Source organism: Colias croceus, chromosome 30 (genome assembly GCF_905220415.1).
Source record: "Colias croceus chromosome 30, ilColCroc2.1".
NCBI classification, from domain to species: domain Eukaryota; kingdom Metazoa; phylum Arthropoda; class Insecta; order Lepidoptera; family Pieridae; genus Colias; species Colias croceus.
In genome coordinates, this window is record NC_059566.1 from 4707668 (window position 1) to 4725263 (window position 17596).

At 36.6% G+C, this 17596-nt stretch overlaps 1 protein-coding gene across 1 annotated transcript in view; it reads left to right on the top strand.

The window, feature by feature from the left end:
• The window catches only part of LOC123704579 (lachesin-like), a 79187-nt gene that overhangs the window by 60884 nt on the left and 707 nt on the right, over window positions 1-17596 (top strand). The window contains exons 3-11 of the mRNA XM_045652960.1: window positions 5697-5796; window positions 9383-9472; window positions 9963-10090; window positions 13626-13820; window positions 14421-14562; window positions 15229-15326; window positions 15881-16002; window positions 16587-16767; window positions 17224-17391. Of these exons, the coding sequence (XP_045508916.1) occupies window positions 5736-5796; window positions 9383-9472; window positions 9963-10090; window positions 13626-13820; window positions 14421-14562; window positions 15229-15326; window positions 15881-16002; window positions 16587-16767; window positions 17224-17391 (1185 nt within the window). The 5' untranslated portion in view covers window positions 5697-5735. The remainder of the gene's footprint in view (window positions 1-5696; window positions 5797-9382; window positions 9473-9962; window positions 10091-13625; window positions 13821-14420; window positions 14563-15228; window positions 15327-15880; window positions 16003-16586; window positions 16768-17223; window positions 17392-17596) is intronic.

Genomic DNA, 17596 nt, shown 5'->3' on the forward strand with positions numbered 1-17596 from the left:
TCATATATATAACCAATTTATAGCACTTAAGTAGTTCAACGGTGAAATAAATTATGAAATGTTTTCGAGTGTTGTAGTTGAAGTTCAAGAGATTAGCGCGTTGTATAGCGCGAAATAAACTCTCCAGCTTTATATTATTCGCGGTTGCACCCGCGTGGCTCGGCTCCTGTTGTTCTAAGTGCGATGATATATAGCCTATAGCCTTCCTCGATAAATGGGCTATCTAAAACCGAAACAATTTTTCAAATCTGACCAGTATTTCCTGAGATTAGCGCGTTCAAACAAACAAACTCTTCAGCTGTATAATATTATTAGTATAGATTAGCGCCGCTATTGCAATAGGTTGCTTATACATATTAAAATGTATAGCTTGCAAAAAATATTTCAATTATGACTAGCTTACGTAGCTGTCCAATATCATGTGTTTCACAAAGAATACACAGCCGTAACTCACTTAAATACGCAGCTGTGTGCGTGAAGCCTATTCAAACTGAAAACAATTTGGTCGTAATTTCGTATGTGGAGGATTATTCGAACATAATATTATCAATATGTAATCATCATAATATTATAAAGTATTGTTATTACTTACGTATTATTTTTATACATACAGTTTGATAAGTTTTTTTTTGCCACTAGATTAAGCCTTAGAAACGGGCGTGGATACTTTCACATGCCAAATTTATTTAAAAAACGATATCTAGATCTTATTATTAGTGTTAGAAATTAGTTTATCGTGAAGCAAAGTCACAGTAAATTACAGTACATTTAATCATTACACATTCAAACTCAAACATTAAGTGTTAATTCAATTAGACATTTTCTAGAAGAATCTTCACTTTTGAATCGTCATTACATATTTTTAACATTTACCACCGATTCGGAAAGCAGTATCTATGGAGAAGAACCGGCAAGAAACTCCATAGTTGCTCTTTTAAATCAATCAATCATCGCTTAAGCATAAAGCATTATTGTAAACACAGTAGTCAAATTATAAATATTTATTATAAAACAATACAGGTTAATTGTGTTACATCGCCGCTCGTTCGTTGCGATTGAATTATTGGAAAAACACGGGTGAATATTGTGTATGCGTAACGCAGGGAGAATTTTATTAAATATAAAATAGACTCGTGATGGCAGCGTTGCTTCTGGTAAAGGTTTTGTTGCAAAATAAATGAATTATAAAAACACACGGACGGATATAGTGTACTAGTTGTGCTCCGTGGTTTTACCCACAGTGCTTCGCTCGTGTAACGTGTTGGTCTTAGCGTAATGATATATAGCCTTTAGCCTTCCTCGATGAATGGGCTATCTATAACAGCGAAATAATTTTTCAAATCGGACCAGTAGTTCCTGAGATTAGCGCTTTCAAACAAACAAACTCTTCAGCTTTATAATATTAGTAAAGATGAATTATGAAAATAAACGGTAAAAGTTGTATGTGCATAATGCAAGAGAAATTATTATAATAAAATAAAAACTTGTAAGCAGACTACCTATGGCCTACAACGTTGAATTAATTATCATTGAAAAGATGAATGAATTATTGGAAAAAACACGGACATTGTGTTACAGAGAAAATCTTATTATACATAAAAAAAATACGCACGCGTGACGCGGCGTTACTTTGGTGAAGTTTTTAGTTGACAAGCGATCATTGAAAAAATAAATGAATTATTGGAAACACACGGGTCGGTATTGTGTACGGGCAACGCATCGATGCAATTTTTAAATAGATTTTGTTATGGCTAGTAAGTAAATATATTTTAAACAGAACTTATGTTTTAAAGGGCTTTCTGAATAAATTGAGTACGTAACGCAGGGTTAAATTCGTTTGAGAAATAGACAAACAAAAAATGATCGCTTTTATATACACACACTGGAAACTGTAGTGTTATTAATCTATACTAATATTATAAAGCTGAAGAGTTTGTTTGTTTGTTTGAACGCGCTAATCTCGAGAACGACTGGTCCGATTTGAAAAATTCTTTCGTTGTTAGATAGCCCATTTATCGAGGAAGGTTATAGGCTATATATCATCACGCTACGACCAACAAGAGTGGAGCCACGTGGGTGAAACCGCGTGGCACAGTTAGTTTAAAATAAAGTAGCCTATATTTTTATCAAAACGCATCTTAATCGATACAAATGTTAGCGCGTAATAACGTTACATAAAATACTCTAATTGAATGTTCAACATCCATCCAGTCAGAGGATATTTGCTACGAGTATTTATCACATTACAAAATTACATCAAAATCTCAAAAGCCGTTTAGGAGCATTTCAAGCATACTAAACATCACAATAAACGTTTTTAAAGTCGGTTAAATGCAATATTCACCCCTTATATAAATACCATCCCCCATCAAACAACCCTGTTCTCATATTAGCTAACTTGTTTGTATCTATAATACAATAGCTTAACCCGGCTTCGCTCGTTGATCGGGATAAAAAATCAATTTCCCAAAAAAGTAATTTTTATATGGTTAAAGAATTTTGTGAATCGGCCGTATAGTTTTCTATTTTTAACATTATGAACTGTATTCAGAACAATAAATTCAAATGTACCAAATTCGTCGTCTTACTCCATGACGTGACGGTATTGCCATGACGCGACCTTGAAATTTTACTCTCAACGCGCTTATAGAAGTTTTACGTCAACAACAGCTTCAAAATTCCGTTGCGTAGTTTTAAAGATTTAAGCATACAGACACACAGACAACGGAAAGCGACTTTGTTGATAGGGAAACCGATTTTCACCAAAAAAATAAGTTTTTGAAGTGATACTTCTTTATGCGTGTTGAGAGAGAAAATTTCAAGCTCGCATCATGGCAATACCGTCACGTCATGGAGTAAGACGACGAATTTGGTATCTTTGATTCTTTGCAAAGAAGTTTCACTTCTGACACATGTGCTCGGCATACTCTTTTTTATAAATTAATCGCATATCTGTGAATACCATGAAAAACCAATCCACTTTGAATTCTTATAAAAACATATTCAAGCTTACATAAACCAAAAACCCATGCAAACGGATATCTACTGACGCATAAAATCGTATTATTATCGGTTCAGTCGTTTCGTGTATTGAATATTCTTTTAAAGAAAATTACAAGCCCGTAAATAATTTATCATAATATAAAAATGTATTTCCTTCCTTCTTCCTACTAATATCAAATCTTTAGCAATATTTAAAATATGAAAGTTTGTCTGTTTGTTTCTCTTTCACTCGAAAACAACTGAACGTATTTTGATTAAACTTGGCGATGTTATAGCTTATCATATATCAGAATATCAGTAAAAGTATAGAAAGACGGAAAATGTTTGTTACTCTTTCATCATTCATTTCAAAGGAATTTTATTTCAAAGATACTAAAATCGTCGCCTTACTTTGTGACGTGACGGTATTGCCATGACGTAGATTTATTCTCAACCCACCTAAAGAAGTTTAGCTTCAAAAATATATTTTTTGACGTGATAACGTCTTATAATTCGATAGAGCCGGCTGCACGCACGAAAAAACATGACTCATGCGGCGTTACCTCGCTCTGACTCATCTGAGGCGTTCCATGTAAGGCTTGAAGTGCGAGTGAGAGCGCGGAACGAGCGACAAAGAAGCACAATCGGACGTTGTCACGTTCAATTATCGTCAGTAAACCGACTTTACAGACAACCAATTTTTTTACATTTGTAAAAAAGCTACCAAATTGCTAACCTATTTTGATAATAATTCCATTAATAGATAATACCAGTAGACTCCCATATACTCTCACGGAGATTAAATTTAATTCCAACTACAAATAGGGGTCAAAATGCATTTAAATTTTATTGGGGCGTTTCTGAGACCATAGGGGCAAGGGTCAAATAATAAATTATTCGAATGCATAAGATTTACAAATTAAAATTCACTTTTTATACATATTTAGTTAAAAAACCTATTTTTGTCTCTTAAAAATTAATCTTTTGATTGTTTGTTTGTTACGATAATTTAAAAAATACTAATTATTGAACGCGCTAATCTCAGGAACTACTGGTCCGATTTGATAAATTCTTTCGGTGTTAGATAGCCCATTTATGGAGGAAGGCTATATTATATGATCACGCTGATATGCACGCTGTTGGTCTTAACCAACAGGAGCGGAGTCACGCGGGTGAAATCGCGGAGCGCAGCTAACTTATATTCTTGATAGAGATAGATTAAGTCTAATTTCGATAAAACGCACAAAGCCACGGGCTAAAACTAGTTTAGATTTCGTTCAAAAACTTCCACTAATGACAGCAAATTGACTTTTTTATTACACTTTTTAGTTCGGAAACTCTAAAGAACATTAGAGAAAAAAGCTTCAAAGAAACACTTGTTTTAAGATAATTTGTTTTTTACCTTGTTAGCTAGATAAATGCTAATTTAAATATGGTTTACTAACTGTTGCCTGTGGCTTCGCTTGCGTGGTTATAGGAAACTAGCTGTGCCTTGCGGTTTTACCCGCATTGCTCCGCTCCTGTTGGTCTTAGCGTGATGATATAATATATCCATATAGCGTTCCTCGATAAATGGGCTATCTAAAACTGAAATCATTTTTCAAATAGGACCATTGTTTCCTGAGATTAGCGCGTTAAAACAAACAAACTCTTCTTATAATATTAAAAGTATAGATTATATAAAAAAAGACGTGTGGCTCTCGGGGACTGCCGCGGTAAAGCTATTGCATGCTATGCCTTCTAGGCGTGAGGTTTTTCGTTACTAAATTTCTGCTACTAATTACTAAATTTCTGGCCCGCGATAGAAGCTATGCAATAGCTTAAAAAAAATACACGCCCTACTCTGCATTTGTCACACACACTATTTTAATGGTTATAGTCTGACTGACCACTATACATAAAACACAACCCTCTTTCACGCAGTCGGTTAGCAAGTGTAAGAATCAATCAAACTTGAATTATAGTGAAAATGTTAGGTGATATTAAATTTCGAATTTATTTTGTGGTATTAGTTTAAGGGTTGGCAATTTTTGTTTTTATACATAAAAGTTTAAAGTTTAAATGTTATGCAGGTTACATTATTTGTAATTACTTAGTTAATTTCACGGAATTAACAAAATATATTATTGTAAATGTTATTTAATAATTGACTTTACATTTACATTTTTATAATATTTTTCGTAACTGCTTTTCTTCTAGTGGTAGCATAATTAGTAGCATCATAGCATTATCTTATAGTTATAGTCTTTCCCTATATCTGATCTATATAAACAACAAAAAAACACACAAGTTTTGTACACAAACTCTTCGGGTGTTATAAATTATTAGTATTGATTTTACGCAAAACCGAAATCGTGAGCGTTTTCATTAGAGCCAGAACTCAAGTTTCCCGTTGTGGCTCTTAAACATGTTTGTACTGTGACTATTATATATATGTACTAATATTTCAGAGCTCAAGAGTTTGTTTGCTTGCTTGAACATGCTAAAATCAGTAACGGATTTGTAAAATTATTTCACTGTTAGATAGATATAGTCAGTCGAGGAAAAATAATCGCTCATAACCATCACTCCTGTTAAAACCAGATTTGACAGATTTTTTGTAGTCAATAGTTGTTTTGACCAGTTATACATTTTGACTATAACATACAAACACTTAGATAGGTATAACAATAGTTGAAAAGACTCACTATATCCATCTCTTTCTTTCGTTCCAGATGAGGCAGTGTGCGACAAAGACGAGTAGATGCTGAGACATGGCGTCGTGGCTACTACTGGCAGCCATCTTTGGGGCTGCCCATGCGCAGAGTAACAGAAGTAAGTTAAATATTATTAAGAAATAAAAATAACTGCCTTCTGTGTCCTGCCAGACCGAGACATTTTTTTTTCTTCGTCTCCACCGGGAATCAAACCCAGGACCCCTCGGTTCTACGCTCACGCGTCAACCACTGTACCAAGGAGGCGGTCAAACCACTGTACCAAGGTTTTGACGGTGTAGGTACGTAATATAAATTGTCATTTTTGAACTACCTCCATTTATTTCTACGTCATCATAATATTATGAATGCAATATGTTTGAAACGTAAAAAACAACGTAATTTCTAAAATAACAATATTGAAAGTCTATAATTTCAAACGTTTAATAGGTAAGTACTCACGTAAAACTGACTGACCGGTTGTCTTGCTTGGTAGTGACCCTGCCTTCCAAGCCAGAGGTCGTGGGTTCGATTCCCACCCGGGGCAGATATTTGTGTGTTGAACTTAGATGTTCGTTCTATGTCTGGGTGTTAATTATCTATATAAGTATTTATTTAAAATTATATATGTATGTTTATCAGCCATCTGGTTTAGTATGGGATCAGATCGTGCCGTGTGTGAAATTGTTTCTACTGAAATATTTATTTATTTATTTATTTATTACCTACTATCCCGATTCACTGAAAAATTTAGTTAAGAACGAAAAAAATATCAAAACTTTAAGACGTTATACCATCCACAAAAGCGTCTTGGAAAAATCCAACTTTAAATATATCGAAAAACTACGGGTATTAATTCGTTGCAACTGACAGACGGCACCATTATTTATAAAGGACTTTCGAAGTTTTTAAACACTCTCTTATCTATTAAAAAAACCGCATCAAAATCCGTTGCGTAGTTTTAAAGATTTAAGCATACATAGGGACATAGGGACAGAGAAAGCGACTTTGTTTTATACTATGTAGTAAAGTAGAATAGGATAGGATGTGTGTGTTGCATGTAGACAATATTATATTATCTTATTTATTTTAAACTCTAAGGTCATGGACATAGTTTATTTGCGTCTATATATAATTTATCTATCGATATGATTTTACAGCCCAAGTGTCTTATTGGTGGCATTAAAATAAATATTGTTTTGACAACAGAGATTATAGATGTTTTCGTATATTTTTGCCAGTGGAATTCCAACCGTATTTTCTATCTGTTTTTTACTAACACAATTTTATTAGATTAATCTGTTTATTCCTTGTTTATTCGTACATATAACCGAATTTAGACTCGATTTTAACCCACTTCAAACGAACAGGTTTAGGACCAATTTAGGACACACTCACGACGAGCCGCGAACTAAGCGCTAAACAGTAACCTAGTGAAGAAGTTCCTGAAATATTTCGATAGTCCATCTTTCACGTATGGCCATCTACCCGGAATTACCCTAATTTAATGTTAGTACACTTATCAAGGATAGGTTACTATACAATAATTTCATGAGTTTGTCTTATTTAGGCTGGTTGCAGAGCTTGACCGACCATCAGTGCGTACGTCAGTCGCGCTTGTCATATGTATGGAAATTCATAAAACCGTTCATAGCTAGACCGACCATACGCACGCGTATTTCCATACATGTGACAATCGCGACTGACGTACGCACTGATGGTCGGTGAATCTCTGCAACCGGCCTGAAAGCGTATTCTTCACATATTATTATTTATTATACACATTTTGATACTAGCTGTGCCTCGCGATTTCACCCGCATATTGCTCCGCTCCTGTTAGTCTTAGCGTGACGATATATAGCATATAGCCTTCCTCGATAAATGAGCTATTTGACACCGAAATCATTTTTCAAATCGGACCAGTAGTTTCTGAGATTAGCGCGTTCAAACAAACAAACAATCAAACCAAAATAAAATATAATCTTTATTTTTCTTTCTTTCTCACGTCTCCATCAAAATTAACCACTTTCCTCACCATTATATATAAATAAAGAAACCCCAATAATAGCGTTTCCGACGGCCATCGTAAACTTAACGCAAAATGGCGGGCGGATGTTTGTGGAAATGTGACGTCATTTCCTGTCTCGTTTAGTGCCTGCGTTTTATTGGATTACGGTGTTTTGGCAATATTTTCGCGGGAAATAATAAATGGTTGTGCATTGTGCAATTATTTTTAGATTTTAGACTAAGTATTATATCTACAGAGTGTCCCACTGTTGGTATACTAAGCTCAAAGGAGGTTATAGTTTTGCATACGCTGAGATCGTAAAAAATACTTATAAAATTTCCAGACGCATTTTTTTTTTCAAATAGATGAATTCTTAAAACTCTATGTGTACACCCATAACAAGCAACCCGCCCAACTTTGCCACCAGTAGGTACGTGAGCTATATATTAGCGATGCCGGCTGCGCGAAGCTAGAGAAGAAAACATAGATTTTCAGGAAAAATTTAGCATTTTTTTCGTGATCACTGCAGTGTATTCAAAACTACAAGATCCTTCGCGCTTAGAATACCAATAGTGGGACACCCTATTATGTAAAATTTAATTCTAATATTGACATGATTTTAAAAGAGCAACTATGGAGTTTCATGCCATTTTTTCTTGATAGATACTGCTTTCCGAATCGGTGGTACCTAAATGTTAAAAGTATGAACAATTCAAAAGTTCTTCTAGAAGTCTTATCTACACTAATAATATAAAGAGGAAAACTTTGTTTGTTTGTTTGATTGTAATGAATAGGCTCATAAACTACTGGACCGATTTTGATGAAATTTGGCACCTTTTATTTACTACACTACCATTTATTGCGAAATATGTACCACGGGCGAAGCCGGGGCGGACCGCTAGTTATACAAAAATGTTTGAGTTTGAGTTTGAACCCAGCTCAATAACCTAGCCTAGATCTGAAAAAGCGAAACAATCAGCCATGTTTAAAAGCAATTCCCGACCGGAAGTGCGATAACGGACCCACCAACTTCCGGTACACTGTTGTATATGACTTCCTTCTATTTTGATTATTTATAAATTAACTTGTTAAGCTCATTTCATACTGGCCCTTACTTATAAATAAGTAGCTTTCCGCCCGCAGCTTTTCTGTCTTGGCCAAAGAAAATTAACAGTGTCATTTAAAAATTAAAAAAAATTTAAACGCGTCTAATTGTATGTAAAATTTCAAGGTCGCGTCATGGCAATGCCGTCACGTCATGGAGTAAGGCGACGATTTTGGTATCTTTGAATCTTACCAAAGAAGTTTCACTTCTGACGCGTGTGCTCGGCACACACGATCTTTTTTCATTGTATTATTTAAAACGACGCGGACGTTTCAGACACTTTACAAGGAGCATGGTCACGGTGTATTTAAAATTTCTAAAAAGATAATACATACTTATTACTTATGTATGTACCTACTAGCTATGCTCCGCGGTTTTACCCGCAGTGCTCCGATCCTGTTGGTCTTAGCGAGATGATACATAGCAGCCTTCCTCGATAAAGGGCTAACTAACACCGAAAGAATTTTTCAAATCGGACCAGTAGTTCCCGAGATTAGCTCGTTCAAACGAACAAACAAACTCTTCAGCTTTATAATATTAGTATAGATAGATTTAGTAGATCTTGAATAAATTTTTCAATTATTATTTTTTCAGATGATGGTCCAAGGTTCGTATCCCGGGGCCATTCTTTCAGGACAGTGGTGGGAGACACGTTACTGTTGCCATGTCAAGTGCAGAACTTAGGTAAGTTAAGTTAAGTATTAGTATAGTTAAGTTCTGGTTAAGTTATGTAAAAGTTACAATCGGTTTGTTTTATTTATTGCTTTCATTTTATTTGTACACATCAAAAATAGCACAACTCTATTGTACTTACAAGATTGAATCATGAATGTACATTTTCAAGTGAACATCATAGTCAACAACAACATTCATCTTTAGCGAAATTATAATAATAAGGACTAAGGGAAATGTGTCTGTAATCTTTTATGTGAAGATTTTGTTCAGTTGAACAACCATATATGTATAAAAAACTATTAAAAAAAATTTCATATCCTTAAAAAAATTGACAAAAATGATTAAAATGGTACATCTTTTTAAAAGAATAGAAAAACCGTCCCGCCTCGTGATCGATTTTTTAAATTTTTTCTATATAAGTTTTCGGTTTCACAAACTACAGTATAGTTAGTTTATTTTAGAAGTTTCCACATATGATTTCTCTATCCCATTATCCCAGGATCTCTAGTGTTACTATGGCGACGGGGTCCAGCCGTACTTACAGCAGCCAGTCTCATGGTGACCAGAGATGAAAGATTCCGACTGGTCGATGGATATAACCTGCAGATTACTGATGTTGGACCGCAGGTAAATATTGTGTAGTTAAATAAAAAACGGCGTGTGTCACTCGGGGACTGGGGCGGTTGCGCTATTGCATGCTATGCCTTCAAGCCACACCTCCGCCCGTCCCCGTGGGGAGCGTGAGGTTTTTTCGTTACGGAATTTCTCGATTTGGTCCCCGCGCTCAAGGCCCGCGATAGAAGCTATGCAATAGCTTAATAATTATAATTAATATTTCAGGACATTTTTCACACACGGCACGATTTGATCACGACTTTCGCTTGTGTTATGGAAACCAGATGGCTGATAAACATATATTTATATAATTTTAAATAAATACTAATATATAAAGTACCTACTAGTCCTAATACTAATATTATAAAGCTGAAGAGTTTGTTTTAACACGTTAATCTAGGGAACTACTGGTCCGATTTGAAAAATTCTTCGGTGTTAGATAGCGAGGGAAGCTAAATGCTATATATCATCTCGCTAAGACCAACAGGAGTGGAGCAATGCGGGTGAAACCGCGGAGCACAGCTAGTATTATAATTTTCACATAGGCTTTATCCAAGTACCACGCAAGTAAATCCACAGGTTCCAACTAGTACATTTTCTTCAAATACCATTATCCTCCTTTTTATTCCATAAAAAACACCATCCAATTTTCTCTAACACATAACGTGTGTTGCCACACAAAAATTGTTCCAGAATATGATAATTGCCAAATAAAACAACATTATGGGGCTTCGTTATTTTTTATTGTAGCAACACGAATCGCGATGTCATTTTTAATGTTGGTAACAATGCTTAATTTTTCCTACATTTTTGCCCTTTTTAGAGCGCTTTAGGAATGTCGTTTAATATTTTATGTATGTAAATAAGTTTATGACACAAATATTATAAGCTATTATGTTAACTAGCTGTGCCTCGCGGTTTCAGCCTGAAACAAAATCATATCTATCTAATATCTAATATGGATGTAAGGATGTATGGATGTATGGATGTTTGTTACTCTTTCACGTAAAAACTACTGAACCGATTACAATGAAATTTAGGACACATATAGAGGGTAACTTGGATTAACACATAGGATAGTTTTTATCCCGGAAATCCCACGAGAACGGGAACTATGCGGGTTTTCCTTTGCAAACGCGGGCGAAGCCGCGGGCGGAAATATAGTTTTTCATAATATCCTGTTTTAATACTTGGGTTAATTTTTAATAAATTACAAAGGTACTAACCTTTGTAATTTAACAAAATGCAAATCTATCTGTGTATTTATCGAATTCGGTTCAGTCGTATGGGTCTGAAAACTGGCAAAGTTTTTCACGCACTGTTTACAAACTTAGGTTAATATAAAAAATACCCGTGTATTTCTCCAAACATAAATCTATCTCTATGACAAAATTTATCAAAATCGATTCAGCCATATCGGTCTGAAAATATGTAACGAATACGAAACCCAATTACGAAATTTCTTGATAAGATTTGTTTTAAAAAATTAGCTTTGCGCTTTTCCAAATACAATTCTATGACAAAATTTATAAAAATCGGTACAGCCATTTTGAACCTAAAGTCTAAAGTAAAACTACAAACACTTTATTATTACCAACTTTGTAAACATAGAAATATTCCTTCTATAATTTACGATTCCATAATTCTTGATCAAGTCATTTAAAAACGAATAATTTCAAATCAACAGGGCATTAACAAATCAATATTACACAAAGTAGCTTATAACTTGGAAGCTTTCAAGTTATCACTTAATGAAATCTAAGTAAATTGAACGTCGATCGGTCCGTCCGTACTTACTTAGTTATTACTTATTATTCAATTTTATCAAATAGGTTGCATTTGAACCAATGAAAAATAATAGGTTTTCTGTTTTAAATTAAAGTAATCTTTAGGAACTGGAAAAGACAAGATTTATAATTAAAAAAAGACGTGTGTCACTCGGGGACTGCCGCGGTAAAGCTATTGCATGCTATGCCTTCAAGCCACACCTCCGCCCGTCGGAGTGGGGAGCGTGAGGTTTTTTCGTTACGGAATTTCTCGATTCGGTCCCCGCGCTCAAGGCCCGCGATAGAAGCTATGCAATAGTTTAAAAATAAATTTAAGCAATCGTTTGAAATTGAGCAATAGTTGCTCAATACACAAACATAAATAATGTTGCGCATAGTTCCCGTTCCTGTGGGATTTCCAAGATAAAAATTATTTATGTGTTTATCCAAGTTACCCTCTATATGTGTCCCAAATTCCATGAAAATCGGCGTTTTTGCGTGAAAGAGTAACAAACATACATACACATACATCCATCCTCACAAACCTTCGCATTAGTAGGATAGGATTTATGACATTTGTGACCTCCATCTCTTCTCTCAGTTTTTTATGCAAACGTCCCTAACATACGGGGGGGCTACGACCGCACCTAACATAGTGCCAACAAAATTGCAGGACGCAGGTGACTACGTCTGCCAGATATCAGACAGAGTCGCCCGCGACCAAGTCCACACTGTGGAGGTGCTCGTGCCTCCCAGTGTGCGCGCAACCCACATAGTTTCTATTATTGTGGGATTTCCGAGATAAAAATAAGCTTATGTATTAATGCAAGTTACTCTCTATATGTGTGCCTAATTCCATGAAAATCGGTTCAGCAGTTATTTTTGTGACCGAATAAAAAACAAACAAACATACAAAATTATTAGTGAATGACATATAACTCCACACTCCAGGACGCAGGCGACTACGTCTGCCAGATATCAGACAGAGTCGCCCGCGACCAAGTCCACACTGTGGAGGTGCTCGTGCCTCCCAGTGTGCGCGCAACCCACATAGTTTCTATTATTGTGGGATTTCCGAGATAAAAATAAGCTTATGTATTAATGCAAGTTACTCTCTATATGTGTGCCTAATTCCATGAAAATCGGTTCAGCAGTTATTTTTGTGACCGAATAAAAAACAAACAAACATACAAAATTATTAGTGAATGACATATAACTCCACACTCCAGGACGCAGGCGACTACGTCTGCCAGATATCAGACAGAGTCGCCCGCGACCAAGTCCACACTGTGGAGGTGCTCGTGCCTCCCAGTGTGCGCGCAACCCACATAGTTTCTATTATTGTGGGATTTCCGAGATAAAAATAAGCTTATGTATTAATGCAAGTTACTCTCTATATGTGTGCCTAATTCCATGAAAATCGGTTCAGCAGTTATTTTTGTGACCGAATAAAAAACAAACATACAAAATAATTAGTGAATGACATATAACTCCACACTCCAGGACGCAGGCGACTACGTCTGCCAGATATCAGACAGAGTCGCCCGCGACCAAGTCCACACTGTGGAGGTGCTCGTGCCTCCCAGTGTGCGCGCAACCCACATAGTTTCTATTATTGTGGGATTTCCGAGATAAAAATAAGCTTATGTATTAATGCAAGTTACTCTCTATATGTGTGCCTAATTCCATGAAAATCGGTTCAGCAGTTATTTTTGTGACCGAATAAAAAACAAACAAACACACAAAATAATTAGTGAATGACATATAACTCCACACTCCAGGACGCAGGCGACTACGTCTGCCAGATATCAGACAGAGTCGCCCGCGACCAAGTCCACACTGTGGAGGTACTCGTCCCTCCCAGTGTGCGCGCCTCGCCCGAGTCGCGGCACGCGGCCGCGCGGCGAGGCGGGGCAGCTGTGCTCGAGTGCCGCGCCTCGGGGAACCCTGTGCCGAGCGTCACTTGGCACAAGTTGGTAAGTACGGTAGAAAAGGTGATAAGTATAGGTAGGATTTAGCAGAAAATTGAAAAAATTGTAGGTTACTAGGAAATAGTAATAGGACCTTTAAGAAGAGAGCGTATTCTTTCAAAGCCGACAACACACTCCCAATGTCCCTGGCGTTGTGGGTGCTTATGGGCGACACTGAACGCTTACCATCAGGCGTCGCGTCTGCTCTGTTGCCTCCTCTCTCATAATAAAAAAAAAAGTTGGTTTTGGTAGAAAATGGTACATTCATGACAGCAAAATAAATCTAGTGACAACTTATTCATTCTACAGTGCCACAAACTTAACTGAACCGGTGGCAAAAACTGGAACTACGTGCCGCCATTTTGAAATGTCACATTTTCACAGACTTTTCATACGAAATATTTTGTTTAAATAAAAAGAAATCGACATCAGTGACACCGTCACCGGGTCAGATAAGTTTGTGGCACTATACTATTCGTATTGTCTAAAATTAGTTGCGTCTACAAATGGCCAAAACAAGTTGTCCAAACTACCATTTTATTGCATAACAAAACAACTGTATTATAGAGCATGAAATCAAAATTAAAATAGCTTAATCCATTTCAGAACGAAACAAGCACACGGCTCGGTGAAGGTCCGCAATTACAATTATCAAGGTTAGAGAGACAGCACAGTGGAAAGTACGCGTGTACTGTAGACAATGGTGTTGGACCTCCGATTGTTACTGAGTTTCAACTGCAAGTCCTGTGTGAGTATACAATAAAATAGACTCACAATCATACACTAATACAAAAATAAATAGACTCACACACATAAAATAAATAATTGATTTGACAATTACACAAATTAGATATAATAACAACTAGACCAATAACACACATGCATATACAACTAATCTCACAATCATGCTCATGCATTTACGTAGAATAAAGAATTGAAATGGCAATCACGCTAGAATGCAACGTAAAATAAACAACTAGATAATTAATAAGGGTTTACGCATTTAGTGCACTTCTCAACTTGTACACCATGCTCAAATGGTGAACTTAGCAACTGGTGCACTTCTCAAATGGTACACTTTGCAACTGGTGCACTTCTCAATTGGTGCACTTCGCAAAATGTGCACTTTTTATGATGAATGGAAATTTGGAAAAATTGTTTAAAAATGAAAGAATCTTTTGTTTTGCGTAGGTAGGTTATTTTCTTAAAAAATACAATCAACCTTTTAGTAGGTTACTTAAACAATTTTCGATGATCATATAAAAATTCACACAAAAGATTGAAAAAAAAAATTGTAATGCTCATACATCGGTATGCAATAACCGACTCACAATCACACAAATGCATAAACACTCACAATCATGTTCATACAATGTACAATTAGACTCACAATCAATACTATTTTAAATTTCAGTTCCACCAGAAATAACAGTGGAACGGTCGTGGGTTCACACGGGAGAAGGGTTTCGCGCTGAACTGCTGTGCACAGTATTAGCTGACCCGCCAGCTGAGGTATGTTCTCAAACTCACACTCACACTTAAGCTAATACACAAACTCATACTAAAACTTAAGCTAAAATACAAACTCATAATATTTAAACTGAAATTAAAATTATCCGTTCTTTCCTCATTCAAAAATTGCGACATTTCATAATTTTGGTTGTGAGTTTGTGACATATTATGCTATATATTTTAGCAGTCAGGTTTTTGAAGTGAAACTACGCGTTGACAGTAAAATTTTATTATTTTCTTTAATTACTTCTAATCTATCTAAAAATATGTTTTTATTTTGTTTTACAACATATTTCGCTTTCCCTTTCTCCCCGTAGTTGCCTGGCAGAGATCACTGCATAGTGATAAGGCCGCCCTGTGTTTTTTTTAATTTATTATTGTAATCTTTACTTATGTATATTTTGTTTCATGCGTAATAAAGTGTTAAATAAATAAATAACAATACCGTCACGTCATGGAGTGACGCGACGATTTTGGTATCTTTGGACCTTGCCAAAGAAGTTTCACTTCTGACACACACGCTCTTTTTTTAATGGCGATAATTATTGTTTCAGGTACTATGGTACCAAAACTCGTTCCCTCTTAGTGCAACGGACAGAGTGACTATGTCGGTACGGGGGAACAATCACACATTACTTATTGCTAATGTGCAGCCGGAGGACTTCGGGAATTATACGTAAGTTCAAATAGGATTTTTTGGTATTAAGAAATTGTAATAAATGTATTTCGCTCACGATAATTGAATCATGCCATTTCTCTTTGACATCTAAGGCCGGATGCAGAGCTTCACCGACCGTCAGTGCGTACCATCGGTCCTGACGATACGCATCAACAATGTGTATGACTAAACAATAATATGACACACGTACGACAATACGCGTGCGTATGGTCGGTCTAGCTATGAACGGTTTTATGAATTTCCATACATATGACAAGCGCGACTGACAACCAGCAACCAGCCTAATCGTGTGTGCGTTAGTTTGCCGGATTTGATGATTGAATATATAAACTTTTATATAAAATATCTAAACTTTTCCAATCGATTTAAAAAACATAGAATGTGTTCATTTCGACTGTTAATTTTTTGAGTTTGTTACCTCAACTTTGGATTGTGTGAACTGTTTTTGATAAATAATAATAAATCAAGCCATAGATTTTTTTTTGGCCACCTGATCAACCTTGTGCATGTTGTTTTTATTCTTTTAATAGTTGAATATCGACTATTGATAACATAATATGTGTATAATAATTTGTCCACAGTTGCGTAGCGGACAACAGTCTAGGCCGTGCACGACAACACGTCGAAGTGTCCGGTCGTCCCGGACCTGCTCGATTCACTTCCCCACCTCTAGCGAGAACCGCACATTCATATACGTTGTCTTTTGCTGTGGACAGTTACCCACCATTGGATGAACTGAGATTGCTGTACCGGCAGTTGGCTGTAAGTTTATTATACACAAACACACACACACACACGAACACTCATACTTACACCGACGAAATTACTCAGATTTACAATGTAAAGCCTTGTTTCCACTTGAGCATGCTCAGGCGAATGAGCGGCTCATTTGGCCGAGCCGCTCAAGTGGAGACGTCTGAGCACGCGCGGCCCGAGCATGCTCAGGTGTCTCCACTTGAGCAGCTCGGCCAAATGAGCCGCTCATTCGCCTGAGCATGCTCAAGTGGAAACAAGGCTTAACTAAATTCACGCAGGCTCACAATCACACTTACAGCCACATTCATATTTAAACTCACACTCATACTTACACTACGATTCGTGCTGAACAGTGCAAATAAATCATTCCACATGATGCACAATTGACACAAGATAAGTATTATTATATTATCTGTATATTGTATCATATTATCTATAATAAATAATAATATTATCTTCCAGATAAACGAATCATTCCAACAGCCCGGGCGGTGGCATGACGTAGTGATCCCCGCCCCCGAGCCGACCGGCTCGCTGACGCACCGCGTCACGCACGAGCTGCGCGCGCTCGAGCCAGCTGCCGTGTATGAGGCCATCGTGCAGGCGAAGAACAGATACGGGTGGAACGAGGTGGGTATGGGGGAGGAGGAGGGGGGCAAGTGTCTCAAATGGGGGGGGGGGGTATTTTGGCAAAAAAAACATGCGCGTAAACGGGGGGGGGGGATTGTGGAAAAAAAGATGTTGGTAAGATAACGCTTTCCGAACGAAAATCCGAACCGCTTTGTCCTATATTATTTATCATGGAACGTCCACCATATGGCGATGCCTAGAATCT